Here is a 14,723-nt window from a genome sequence, read left to right on the forward strand (position 1 = left end):
AGGGCAGAGGCTGGGATGTATAGGCAGGTTCGAGGTTGGGTTTGAAAACTGCAGCCAAAATTGCCATAAGCCTCAGGCAATGCCTGGAGGCACACTTGAGGCAAAAAATATATTTCTGTGCCCCCTCCTCATATAAGAGGATTATGGGACCTATTGGGAATAGTATCCATCATGATAGTAAATAAGACCACACCAAACATGCTGGTACAGTAAATACTGCTGGGACACAAAGTTGGAGATAGTGGTGGTGGTGGGGGGTCAAGCTGGAGGAGGCACTATGGCTTTTAGTCCAAATCAAAATGACCTCAAAAATAGTATCAATTTTGAAATTCAACTGAGCCTCTATCGTAAACACTGTAAGCCTGTGGTGCACACTAAATGCCAAAATCTATTAACCATGGCTTGATTTTTTTTTTTTCCTTTCGCACACTGAGACCAAGACAGTGAAAACCCAGGATAAAGAACACCACATCATTCCGTTTCTTTTATACAGAGCCCTATCCATCCAGAGCCCTATCCATCCCCCCATAACAAAAGACATTAAAAGCATGGCAATCATGGCAATGTGTTGTCACTTTTCATTACACAGCTGGCTGTACATAGAGGGATATGCTGCAGTGATGACTTTGAGGGATGGTGTCGTGTTCTGAGTAAATCACTGTGTCATTCTTCCAGGAGCTATGGAGCTCCAGAGCGCTGCTGCCTACAGTTAGCTAAGAGGATTTTACCAACAATGGTGCTGCTGCCACTGGGCTGGGTTGATACTAGAAATAGAGTAGAGATGACCAGTCTGAGCCTGAGATAATGAGTTGGGTGTGTTCCTCATTTTATATTTTAGAATGAGGTCAACATTATATTTTACATTCACGTTTGAGAAGCTCAAAACCAGGGCAGGATGCTGAAATTGCAGTGACTGTGGACAATTTGATACTAATTTGAATCTCTGAGAAAGGAGATTAGTGTGTGTAAAATATCAAAACAGAGAGTGTCAATAGCTGAAGGAAATACCAGAGAGGGTTGACAGCATTTACAAAGCATTTTACTCAAACAGAGCAGTAGTTCATTGCCTCTGAATGCCTTTTAGGTGCAAGATTATTGTGTTGCTGTCACAAGTATTTACAAAACTGCTTGCACCAACCTCTGCTGAAAAGAATGAGTTAAAGGGATGGTTCAACATTTTGGCAAATTAGCCCATTGCCATTATCCCTATAGTCATAGCAGTAGGTTCGTTTCCTTTATTTGTTGGTACAAGCTATTATTAGAACGGCGGAGCAGAGCCGCAAGCTGTTCAGAGCTACGCTACAGAGGCTAATGGGATTTCTTGGTTTCCCTCATCAAATTCATCAAATACACAATCCAACAACTCCACAACGCTCTCTTGGACAAGTTGTGACCTGCACATTTACCACGCTATGAGATAATAACACAACGTTACGAGACAGAATTGTTTTAGAGGTAAATTCATGCAAAACAGCTGATGCGTGTTCCTGTTGAGGGCAGTTCTTGCCAATTTTTTCAAAAAATGGTGAACTATCCCTTTAAGGGTGATAGTCTGACTATGAGATCAGTAGTGTATCACACTATAGTATGAGATTTTAGTGAATGGAAGTTGAAACACTGCATTATCATATGCAAAGCTTAATAGTACAAGCCAGTATATAATAGTGTCTGTTAAGATCTTTTGGGGGAAGTAGTGAGCTGAGGTAGAGACTGGATCCTCTTGGGGTCTGCAGGAGCAAGGAGTGGGTGGAGCTGGGGGGGCTGGGTTTAGTAACAAATCCTTACTCGTAGACATAGACATCCCCTACAGTCTGACTGACGGAAAGACAGGAAGAAGGAGGATTTAAACAAAGCACATAGTATGGATAGAGGGACAAATGCTGAGTGGGTGTTCCTCCAACCGAAACACCCAAGAGTGCTGCACTTGTCCTCCTGCAGCACCAGCTGAGCAGCTTTCCTCTCTGCTCCAGCTGACCCCCTTACCCCCTCCTCCTTCAGCTCGCTAAACCAACTGTTGCCGAACTGTCCACACGCACGACATCTGATTCCTCCTACCACTTAAACCAACAATGTTCAATATCTCCACTCAACTTTTTTTCTTCCTTTTTTTCTCGCCACAATCGTCTCTCCGTTTAGGAACAGATCACGTTTCATGCTGAATTTGCAGATGTGCCTTTAAAAGGACACAGTTGCTAGACGCAGTAGAAAGCCACAGCTCTTTTGTTTCATTTAACAGTATGCAGTGAGCAGAATAATAACCGCATACAGCGAGTGAAACGTTAGTGTAAGCACAAGGACCAGAGGAGCATGTTTTGCAGGGCCTCTCTAGTCCAGTTTCTGGCATGGTCCTCTGTCAGGAGAGTGAAGGGGGCCGTGCTGGGGGAGGCAGGGAGCGTCTGCTGCTTTTCCAACAAACAGAAATTTTGGGACTAGGCTGCAAAGATCAGCTAGCCAGCCAGAATCTCTCTAGTAAGACTGGCATTTATATAGTCCTGGCCACCATCACTTCACCTCTTTTCCAACCATTGTTCCTTTTGCCCCTCTCTCTCTCTTTTGCAGGCCTGCTAATATTTACTCAGGGTATTTACCCAGTCATTAATGGACGGTTAAAGATGTCACCCATCTCAGATAAATGCTCCTTTTCTGTATTTGTTAGGCTCTTCCTCTGTCTTCCTCCTTACAGCGTTCCTTCATTCATCCTGTCTGGGCCATTAGGCTCGCTAAATTCCTCCGTAAATTCAGCACTCTCCTGCTCCCTTTCCTGGTCAGACTAATAATATATCTATGCTCGCTGCCGCTCCCAAAGGCTTAGGTACAAAACTAAATAATCTCTATGCATCATGGCCCCAGGCAAGTCTGGCCCAGGTCTTTAGTTTGTTCCTGCTGTGGCCAGTCTGAAAACAGTAGTGAAGGACTGCTGTTAAGTGTTGTTGTTATGGTGATGGTAATAATGCATTAATTGTCAATTTGTGTCATGACAGTGGATATTTATCAGATCTGCTAACGTCCTGATTATTCTGCCTCTTCATATGCCATTCACTTAAAGCCACTTCTGACCATATTCCTCTCATGACCCTTCCATGATGAGCTCTCAGCCTCCCAGGGTGAAGGGTGTCACTGTATTTCTGCACCGCTCACAACAAATATAGTGGATTAAAAACACAAATCATGGCGCTTAATCTTCTGGTGTGACATTGCTGCAGTTGCATGTGTAATAAAAATCTGTTAATCAAAAGTCTGGATGGAGCAGATTTTCTCCACTGATTCTGTGTGAATGTGGACTCCACTGCTCATTCCCACATGACCTGTAAATGGAAAAAGCTGTAATTGCGAAAGTGTTTTATCATAAAAGGAGTGAAACTAATTCAACGCAGAAGCTATGACCCGTTTTTTTTTTTTTTTTAAAGACCAGTGACGAGATGGGAAAACAGAGCATCGCACTGCACATTGTCTTGATTCTGTGTTGTTTTGTGAATTCTTCTTCCTGTTGTTTTCCTCTTTCTGTTGCTTTATTCCTGTGAACATCAGCAAGAAAGCCTTCCCTGGGGACGCGGGATAAAAAGAGGAGAGGAGGGAAAAAAGAAAAGCTTAATTAGGACTCCTACCTCCAGCGTTTACAACTGATGGAGCCGACAATTCGAGTGACTTCTTTGAGACACATGGTCAAAATGAGGAGGTGTGAGCCGAGCAAAACGCCAGCACAAGGAAGACTAAAAAGGATGAAACACAAATGCTTCCAAACAAACTTATTTAAAGTCTCTTTGAAGTGAAATGCAGGGGGAAAATAATACAATTTAGATTCTGTTTCATGAATACCAGAAATGTGAACTACATGGGAACCTACTGCTTCAGTCCTCTCCCAGATATTAAATATTGCTGACTAGGGGGTAAGTTAGCCAATTAATGAATAATAAATGGGGATGGAAAGCAACATTTTCATATCCTTTATAGGTCAGAGTGTGCTGTGCCAGGGCTGCTGGTACCGCTGGGCATCATGGTTAGATATTAAAGCAGGGTGATCTCTATACAACTGTACCTCACAGCCATGTCAGCTGCTGCTCCACCCACACTACACGCAACATTAACAACAAGCTGAGAGGGCATAATAAAAGTTTGTTCTTTTTCCTGTTTCTGCAACTTCTTCTTCCCATCTCTCGCCCAGTGTTTTTTTTTTTTTTTTGCTTTTATCACTGCTCGTTAATCTTCACTCGATCATTCTTCCCCTCTTTGTGCGCGGCATAAAGGCAGCATTTTTTGAAGTCTGTAACAACATCCTGTTAGTTTTAGCCCGTATCTTCTTGTGCTAGTCATCCTTGCGGGTGTTGATGACGGAATAACAACGCGCACCCCACTGCCGCAAACAAAAAACAACAACAACAACAACAACAACAACAACAATGGGGCAATTACAGACTGATGCTTCACAACCTCCACTTCATTCTCTGTTATCTTCATTATTCAGCTCCTCTTGAATCAGCTATTAAAGGTAATTAAGCGATTCATCAAGTCAGTTTCAATTACTGGGAGCTTGACAGCTGCAGATTACAATCAGTAGGGGTGAGGGGAGTAGATGAAGAAAGTGAGAGAGAGGGTGGCATCAAAAAGTGAGGGAAGAGGAGGGAGAAAGAAAACAGACAAGAAGTATCATCATCAGTGCAGGCAGCGTTGAGCCCCCCCTGCCTGGATGTCGAGAGTTACTGCATCCACATGATGGACCAGCTTGTCCAGACCGTCTCCATGAAGCAACAGGCTTCATAGTTACCACCCACTCATTGAGTTTCTCCTCCGTCACCAGCTGGAGGTCTCTGACATTGCACCAGCTATGCTATCATTACCCTGTCATGGATGGGAAAACTGTAATATTGAAACTAATAATGGCCACGAGCTCTCGAGCCGCCATAATGACATTCATACCACTGATAGAAATAAATTTGCCGCCTAACACGGAGCGTAGTGACCACTCGACATAAAGCTCTCATGTACTGTAGCATCATAAAATCTGCTCCCTAATTTATGACGACCAGTTGCCAACTGCACTTCTAAAAATCAGGTGTGTGTTGGAGCTGAGAGCAACACAGGACCATTAGTCCGGTCAAAGGACGACTTCAATTTATGTTTGGCTGATTAACCCCACTCTCTGCCTGCACACGTTTACTCATCAGGTTAAAGAATAATTCATCTGGGAGGAGCTATTATGCCTCTTAGTTGTCCATTAGAGTCAGCTTTACTGCCATCTTGATGGCTGTCATAAGTCATCCAGCGGAGGCTGTAACTGCTGGACTAAATACAGGAGAATTGGTCACACCATATATCTCACGGGGTCTTGAATATACTGGGACACCTTTTATTCCCAAGGTTGCTTTTACCATTATATTAGCACAAACTGCACGGGAGTATTATATTAGACTCCACAAGGTTATATTTGTATTAATTTAATTTTGAGCAGGGGTTGGCTGTAATAATTACTTTTTAAGTTTCAATCAAGAGATCTGGTTGTATATTTAATTTTGCCCATTCCCATCTTCTTTTATTTATCTTCACACCACTTTTCATCTCAAGATCTTATTAAGTCCAAGCCGGTGTGAAGGTGAGAGCTGAGCAGATTAATGTGGAGACGTTTCCCGTGAAAAATTATACATTTTTCTGGGGGTTTATTTACACTCTGACTGTGAGCGTTATATGCTGACGTTCCATCACTGTAGATACCTTACTGGGATCCAGAATGACTGCTGGCTATGACATACGCCTTTTCTCTTCTCTGGGTCCCATGCAGAAGCCCTGCACTCCACTATTTTATGTTTGCATAATCTACTGGGCACTCTTCACCGCAGGACATTATGCAAACCCTAACTACTGTATCTAAAAACAACTTAACATAAAGTCGTGATAATAGAGTAATATACTGCTGGCCTCTGCCTGAAAGTAAGAAAACACTCAGGTCTTCCTAACCATAAATATCTATGAAAACAATAAGTAAACACCTCATTTAAAAACAAGGACACAGGAAATAATGCAGCCAGCAGCAGCAGCAGCAGCAGCAGAGTGGAAACACTACAATGAAGTGGAAGCTCTTATACTGTATCCCCAAAACAATGAGAGGTTAAGCAGGACTGCATTTGCAGAATAATCAACCCAAGAACACACAGAAAGCACTGTTGCTGAATCGTAATATTCAGTCTCATTGTTTCATCCAATTTCCCCAGTGCTGTCTTATTGCAGCTAAATCCAATGTAGCTAAAAAACACTTTGAAACAAACAATGAGATCGCCTACATCCAGTATGCAAGATGTTGTATTATCTAGCTGCCAGGTGTTTCCTTATCTCTGAGGATGTGCGAAGACGAAGATTTATCATAGTGTATGTGCTGCTGCTGGACACTAACCTTCGCATTGTCCTCGACTACAAAGGTCAGAGAGGAGTCTGAACAGAAAACACGAGCTACATTCATTACATACTGTACATGCTATGAGTGGATTTCAGTCAGGTCCGTGTAGGAGAGATTGCACTATTTTGGCTGATCTCATTAATTACTTGTGTGGAGAGTATAAATAACGAAAATCAACCAGTGTGTGTCCCTGTGAGATTCACTCCAATGATCAATGCTCACACTGAAACAGAGACAGAATGGACTGATAGTGTTCAACTAGCAGACCAAGGTCATGTCCACACCAACAATAGAAGCCTCCGGCAAAACAAAGGCAGGGGGTGTTTGTAAAAAAGAAAAAAAAGAAAAAAAAAGTAGAACCTGTCTTAACATTTTACGGTGGCTAAAGATGCTAACCTCTGTCATTTTAGCCAGATAATAAAATTATTGACCTTTCAGAGCCGTAAAATCCAGTGTCATAGCAACATAAACCACCATTCAATATCTTGGTATCTTATAAATGTATAACTTAAACTGGACTTCTTTGATTTAGACTTGTGTTCTCAAGACAGGTCTGAAAGGCAAATACACTGAACACAAACCTCAGTAGTCATTTCCTCAGATTGGGGATATTGATTATTCTTAGAAATGTTACCATGGAGACCACATAAAGCAGACATATGGAGGAGGTTGTCTTTTTTCTTTTGAATACATACCCAGATTGGAGGAGGCCCTTCCCTCTGCCGCCCTGTCCTTCAGACCCTCGGCGATGGCCAGCTGCTGTTCGTGGTACTGCTTGGCCCTCTCCAAGTCCTGCATACAGCGCGCGGCGTGACCCAGTCCCGCGTAGGCTCTCATCTCGATGGACTTTTCCTCCAGCTCTTGGGCGAGCTCCAGCACGTGAGTGTGGTAAGACATGGCCTTGTCAAAGTTACGGTGGTAGTGGTAGGCGCTGCCCAGGTTGCTATAGGCCCGGGCCTCCTCTCGCTTATTTTCCAGAGCCTTGGCGATCCCCAGGTGCTGCTCGTGGCACTGCACAGCATTGTCAAAGTCTCCCATGGCGATGTAGACGGCCCCCATGTTTCCCAGCTCGCGAGCCTCAGACAGCTGATCCTTGGACTGCTTGGCTAGCAGGACACACTGCTTGTGGCTGGCCAGGGCGTTTGGATAGTCACCTATGGCTGTATATACATGGCCCAAGCTGCTTAGTGCCATTGACGCAGCCTGTGAATGGAGAGACAGAGAGAAACACAGACAGCAACGTGAGAAGTCAGCAAGGTAATATGATTGAAAAAAAATCTCAAATTGTCCCATTAATTAAACCCACATTCTGTCTACAGTGAGTAATTCTGTTGCCTTTGCATCATGTTCCCCACCCACACTTAAACACCCCTCCATCCAGAAGTACTGTAAAGGAAGTGGGAAGAAAAAAAAGTTAAAAAAAAAAAAAAAAAAAAAAAAAGTTCCCAAATCTCTTAGGAAGCTTACGGCTCAGAGACCCAACAAAAAAAACTTGATTTGATTCTGTCTTTGCTGAGTAAGGAGGGGGTAATGTGTGATGCAGATCAGCGCAGCAGCAGGCTTGCTTTAAAGCCGTCAGTTTGCCCACTGCAATCACACTCCATGGCGTGCCACCACCAACAGAACAAAGACACCGCTAATCAGGAGGGGGAGGAGAAGGGCTTTTTGAGCTTCTCACCAGAACTGTGGGGGGGCTACAAACTGACTGACTGACTGACTGACTGACTGACTGCAGGCAAGATCCCTCCAGCTAAAAACATAGAGAACAATATTCGGTGTATTCTCATCTACGCTGCCTTCCATATTCTCAAGCGGTCTCCACCTGTGAAAATAAAAAACTACACAGCGCAATGTCTCAAACTGCAGAAGGAAGAGGTTGAGCAGTGAAATGGAGAGGTTTCACAAAATGCAGTCACGACCTCCTATGTGACACATTCACTGCAGGCTTATTAACTGTTTATACAGAGGGTAAACAGCTGGGAATTGGGGTCAGCTGTCTTTGTGTGAACAGATGTTCAATTAATCATGCAGGGCCCAGCTAATAAAGCATCTCCTTCCTGAGGTCCCACTCTGCATCCTCCAGCAAGGAGGGGAGGGCTGGGATGAAGGCCAGAAGAGAGGACGGACAGTGAAGGCCGCAGCGCTGCCCATCTTGTGTAGCTTGGGGCCTCAGCAGCAGGGATGACCTGGGTCGTCTTAGGGGTCAAGTCTAAAGACAGTCAGTTACAGCGAATGGATGAGCTAGCCCATGTAGTTTCTGCTGTAAGGTATTCATGACAATACTTTTCATATCCATATGTTACAAAACTGGCCGCTGACACCTGCATTCAGTTTCAGAGCCGCGCCGTCTGGAAATTTACATAGATATTATTCCACAAATACATCAAGATGTAATTTGAAGAAATGCACCCGCAGTGGGGAGATATTTTTACTTTGCTCTAGCGCCACATAATGAAAGTATCGAGCCCTCTGAATAAATGAAAAGCAAAGCACGTTGTTGAGGGAGAAAAAAAATCAATACAACAGAGCGCTTCCACAGACACTTTTAAAGACAAACACTTTTCTTTGAATCTTTCATACATTCTTTTTCTAAATGCACACACATACACCTCAACCAACCTATCTTTCCTTCATTTCACATAGCTGCTGATGCCTGGAACCAATTACCTGCTGACATAAGGACTTCCAGCAATTTGCTCAAGTTTAAAGACTCGACAAGGCATTATACGGGCCCAGGGAGGCAATTACCCTCCGTCACAACTGTTGCTGTTTCATGTTCCCAGATAGCCTATCTAGGGCTGCTCAATTACATGTGCCTTTTGAAGCTTTGCTCCATCTCCCTGACTCAAACTTCCACTTTTCTGAGCAGAAAACAGAGAGGATTCCTCATCCCTGTCTGTCTTCAACGGGGTGCGGTGGGAGACGTGTGGGGGGGGGGGAGAAAGCGAAAAGGGAGAGCGCAATCTTTCTCCAGCTGAGATGAGTTGCTCTTGTGATCAGTGTCCCTCTAAAGTGAGACTGCAACGCTGCATTTTCTCCTCAGATGGAAGCCCAGATAGGTAGATAATGAGGAGCCAGGCTTGCCAGTTATGGAGGATGCACTGTGTTTGGCTCAGGGACAGACACTGGGACCATATCTCTCCCACTTCTGACTGCAGCCCCTCTCTCACCACTGCTCATTTTGACTCCCCCGCAGTATCGCGAAATAACATTCTGTCTGGGAGAGAAATAATTGCCCGAAATACATAATTTCTGCCAAATTGACTTCATTCTAATTTGATTCCATTTCTTTTCTGCACTTATCTATCCTCCCTCGCTGTTCTTCCTCCTCCCCCCCTCCCTACTTCACTCATCCCGTCTGCAGAGTCAGATCTGATTGTGTTTACAGAGTCCAGCCCTTCACCGGATGTGTGCTGATTTGATTAATCCTAACACCATCCTTTATAAACTGTTGATAAACTGCTGGCTCTAATCAGCAAACACATTTTACACCAAGGGCCTCCTAATGAAAGGTAAACTGGTTCTGTCTAAGAAAGGGGAGAAAAGGATGAGGGAGGCAGCAGGGGAGGGCTGAGATGACATGTTAATCAGAAATGCTTGGCTCAAACAACATTATTCCATTTCATTCCTCTGACAAGGACGGTGGTTTCGGGTTTCTTGCCGATTCTCCTCTATCAGCCTCCTCCACTAAGTATGTTTATATTCTGCAGCACATTAGAGAAATGGCTGCTTTCATAGCACATGCTAGAGGTAATGTATTGTACTTAGCATAATTAGCCCCTTATGTCATGCAGCAGAGCCGCTCTTGATGGCTGGGCCTGGTGCTGTGTGCGTATTGTGACTCTGAGCCCCTGGTGTGTGTTTTATTTCATTCCCTTGAACAACAGCGTGCTGCCCACCACTTCACCGCTGTGTTGAGCTATGTGGTTATGTCTCGCCTCGCAGCTGTGTGAATATGCCTTTGAAAATCCTTCTTATTTCACTTTGGACCCATAAGCTCTGATATACTCCAAACAATCAAGGCTATCATCAACTCAGAGCCTATGGGGACAAGTATGGTTGTCATGGAGATATAACCAGCGGGATTATGGCCAGCCAGGCCTCTTAGAGAAGACAACCACTATTAACAGAATAGGCAAACAAAGATATGGGCGTGTTTACAACCTAATTTTAGTAGGAGTAAGTAGATTTCAGAAAGATATAATTTCATGTTAGGGAATTGTTCAAGAAAAATTAAATACCCTGTATTTTTTGATGAAATTACTCGGGTTGTGAGAGAGAGAGCAATACTGAACAGGTGCGTGTGAGTGAGTGAGTGTGTGTGAGAGAGAGAGACAGAGAGAGGCTAGAACGTGTGAGGTGTTAAAGAGCCAACAGTTTGCCCTCTGTCCAAACTGCATGTCCTGCAGGGCAGCCACTACTTCAGCGAAGTGCTGTTAATGGGATTATATAGAAGAGGAGAGAGGAGTCACCCCCCTCCTGACAAGAGGGGATGAACAACAGGTTTGATTCTATTACAACCGTGGGGACAACCCTGTCTGCCACTGTACTAATACACACGTAAGGTTTGTAGCTTGGGAAACACGTTGCTATAGCATGAATGCAGAGATTGCAGACACCTGATTAAAAATAAAGACACATACAGTATTGTCACATTTCTGTATATAACACCTTCGATATGTTATTAAAAAAGCAGATGTTCAATAATTTTTATTTTATAACACAGACACACAAGAGGAATTAGCACAAAAAAACACCTAAACCGATCAAACACAATGTGTGTGTCCAAAAGCAGCAGAGTGTTTACTGAGCGTACGCTGCTACCTAACGCCTGGGTTGAACATCAGAGAAACAAACAAGCCACTGTGATATCAATCACTTCAAAAAGATGACTCATGTGACTGAAAACACTCCAGCCCTCCATACAAACACTCAACACACACATGCACACACACACACACACACATCGATGTATTCCACTGCACACACACAAACAGCTGTCTAATTAAAAGGCGGTGCAGAGGGAAGGTGAAGAGGACCATGCACCAGTGTTTCCTTTAACGAGCTGGGCTCAGGCAGCAACAGGAGCTGGCTGGCAGGGAACAGAACCGCACACTGGGGGGAACTGGGCTGGGGCGGGGGGGGCGGGGGGGCAGAGGAGGAGGATGAGGAGGGAGAGAGGGGAGGAGGGGGAGATAAAAGGCTACGGGAGGGATTGTGTTTGAAGGATGAGAGAAGAGAATGCTGGAGACATCCCCAGGGCGAGAATGTCTTTAGATCTGAATTCACCTGCAGAGATGCATTTTGACAAAAAAGGAAACATCTCAACTGCAATAAACTCAGAGACGCAGCAGACCAGCGAAGAGATTCGCTCGAATGATGCCTTCTAAAAGGTGCATGTTTCTTGACGATGCGTGTTCATGTGCAAAAAAAAAAAGGCATATATGTGGGGGAGCAGAGGAGGCACCCTGGTGAAGTCAGTGTGCGGAGGCTGGGGGCGGGGATGAATATGATAAAATATTCAGCTGGTTTTATGAGTGTATACACCATTCTCTTTTCTGGCTCGGTGTTTGCACACAGATATGGATCCTATGGGAGCCACCATTAGATCGGCCAAATGACTGCCTCTCCGCCATATCAAAACCTTCTGTTTTTTGAGCAGGCAAATGCTGTGCTCTGCCAAGCGAGTGCAGGTACAGCTGTGCCTGATTGCTCTCCTCTCACACACACACACACACGCACGCGCACTCACGAGCATAACGTGAACACACACACAGACACAAACACATACACACGTACTGTACACAGAAGGATTCAGTAGTCCGCTGTGGCTGATAAGCGCAGCACAGGCCAGGCCAAGTCGAATTCAACTTTGGTTTGTCTGGAGCCAAATTACGGGGCCCCCTCTTTTTACCTTTCCAAGTTTTGAAATAATATTCATGAAACGCGTAACTCTGTTGTTTCCAGACTCACAAATCAATGCAAAACAGGCCGTGTCCTTACTGTACCTTATTCTGGAAAGCTTACTTATGAAAAGGCTGTTTTTTTTTTTAAAGTATATTTTTTTGCCGTTTTTGCCTTTATTTGACAACACATAGTGAGATAGATAGGAAAGGGGGAGGCAGAGAGAGGGGGAATGACATGCAGGAAAGGTCCGCCCGACGCAGGATTCGAACCGGGGACGCCTGCGTTGAGGACTGTAGCCTCTACATGGGGCGGCCGCTTTAACCACTGCACCACGCACCGTCCTGAAAAGGCTGTTTTTGTTTGTTTTCAGAAGAACTCAGATACCATGCGTACCTGGCTGTTAACAAATTTCTTTAATCAATCATCAGAGCTAATCTGATCTATTAACAGTGATGAGATACCACTGGAGCCACTTGTTTTCCTACGACCTGCGCGACCTCCGACTTGTAGATAAATGACGCCAGCGGGCCTGTAGCTTGATAATTCCTTTAGCCTTCGCAGGACACGTTCACACAGGATTGATTGTCACTAAAGGTCAAGCTACGGGTAAGGGCACTCGTGACGGCTCCTATGCGGTCTGTCAGGCTGTCTGCTGCTCAGACGGTCACACACTCACAAATCCACACACAACTGTACGCTCAGAAACAAGCACGCAGACACAGAAAACACGCATGCAGCATCACATGAAGCGAACTAATGATACAGACAAGCTGCGGTGCAGGCAATGCTGGTGAAAAAGAAAGAAAAAAAAAAAAACATTTTCTGTGTCTGAGCTGTGGGTAGTCTGTGCACTGGTGCCAGGCAAATGGTGGATCATTTGTGGTTACTCCAGAGACCCAGTATATATCCACTCACACATCCTTACACAGAGGCACACAAAGTAATACACAAATCAACCAAATGTATCCCAGAGCTCTGTGGATTATATCTGTGAGTGTGTGTGGCCACGTTTTTTTTTTTTTTGCATTAGCATGTATTTGTGCATTCACGCTGGGGCGTCTACGCTCGAGCAGTATGTGCATGTGTGTGTTCGAAACTATTCTGTGCGAATTGGTGGCAAACAGCCTGCCGAGAGGAAGAAACACAAGAGGCACAGGGTAAAATTGAATCTGACAGTCTCTATTGGTGTTGGTGGAAAATTTGACTGCTCCCTTCAAGTGGTGTGGGGTTTTGATATTTCAAGCTCCCTCTCTCTGTCGGCGCTAGACAAAACCAGGTCTCCAGAAGTGCACTAATGTTAAGTGAGGAAAAAAAAGAGGGAGGGCACCACGGTAACTGAGCCGGAGCTTGGCTCCACCTTTCCAGCCCCGACAGCTTCTACCTCGGCCCCAGCTCTGTCCCTTGTGACAGGATGTCAGCATTGTTCAAATGGAAAAACAGCCCTCCTGCTTTCTGATATAAACACATGAATTTAAAGTCTGGTTGAAGAGGAAATTGAAGAGGTGGCACACAGGGGAAGCAGGGCACAGTGAATGAATCTTAATGTACTCTAAATCAGAGCAAAGCCTTGAAGGGCTGCATGGGGCTGCTGTTTATTTCTGTGCTAAAGTCAAATCTCCATGGGCAGAGCTGTGTGATGCCTGCTAGTGCAGGGAATCAATTCTTGAGAGACCTTGTGGTGACAGAAGGGGAAATCACAGTGGTGTTTGAAAGTCATTCCAGGGGAGGTTTGAGGTAAACATCAAGGTTTGCCACTTTGCAAAGCCTCAAGCTCGGGTCAAAGCAAAGGGATGCTGCCAAAGTAACACTAACAGTGGTCACGAGCAGTTTAAGTGACACTGCTGAGCGTGATCAGAAATGACTGTTCTGATCCAAAACGCTACCTGCTGGAATCACACACACAAAAAAAACAGCACAAACATAGCAAAAATGAAAATAGAACAAAGATCGTTTATACTGATGGTGAAAGTGTATTTGGGCTTAAGCACTTTTAAATGGTGGAAAAATTGGTCAATATGCACAGTTCATATGGTTTGCGCCTCTTTTAGCATATCCAAGCTAATAAACCAATCAGAGTGACATCTCCCATCTCCCTTTAAAATCACACTGCTATTTCAATGGCTTCCACATAGAGTTCTCCTCTATTTGTAGCAAGTTGATTACATATTGTATCAACGCACTGCGTACAGCACTGCAGTATGACACAATGTAACAAATCACAATGTTCACATCTTTTATGTATAATTACGAAAAGTGTAGATAAATTTGACCTTTACTGTTGGAAACTGTAGAAGAGTCAGTCAGGGTGATGAATGAGAAACACTGTGGATTCACCAGGTAGCACTGAACAAGGCTTCTCTGCAGAGCCTCGTTTATGGAGAGGATACACACACTACACAAGGCAATGTTAAGCAAAACACAATGTCGCAAA

The 14,723-nt window shown here is 44.4% G+C and overlaps 1 protein-coding gene across 2 annotated transcripts in view; it reads right to left on the bottom strand.

Annotated features, from left to right (window-relative positions):
• Positions 1-14,723, bottom strand: part of LOC310990925 (tetratricopeptide repeat protein 28-like) — a 172,072-nt gene that overhangs the window by 29,709 nt on the left and 127,640 nt on the right. For both annotated transcript variants that reach the window (XM_083978486.1, XM_083978487.1), the window contains exon 6: positions 7,081-7,588. In XM_083978486.1, coding sequence (XP_083834612.1) covers positions 7,081-7,588 — 508 coding nt within the window. The remainder of the gene's footprint in view (positions 1-7,080; positions 7,589-14,723) is intronic.

The sequence above is a fragment of the Trachurus trachurus genome, assembly GCF_905171665.1.
Source record: "Trachurus trachurus genome assembly, chromosome: 9".
Lineage (NCBI taxonomy): Eukaryota > Metazoa > Chordata > Actinopteri > Carangiformes > Carangidae > Trachurus > Trachurus trachurus.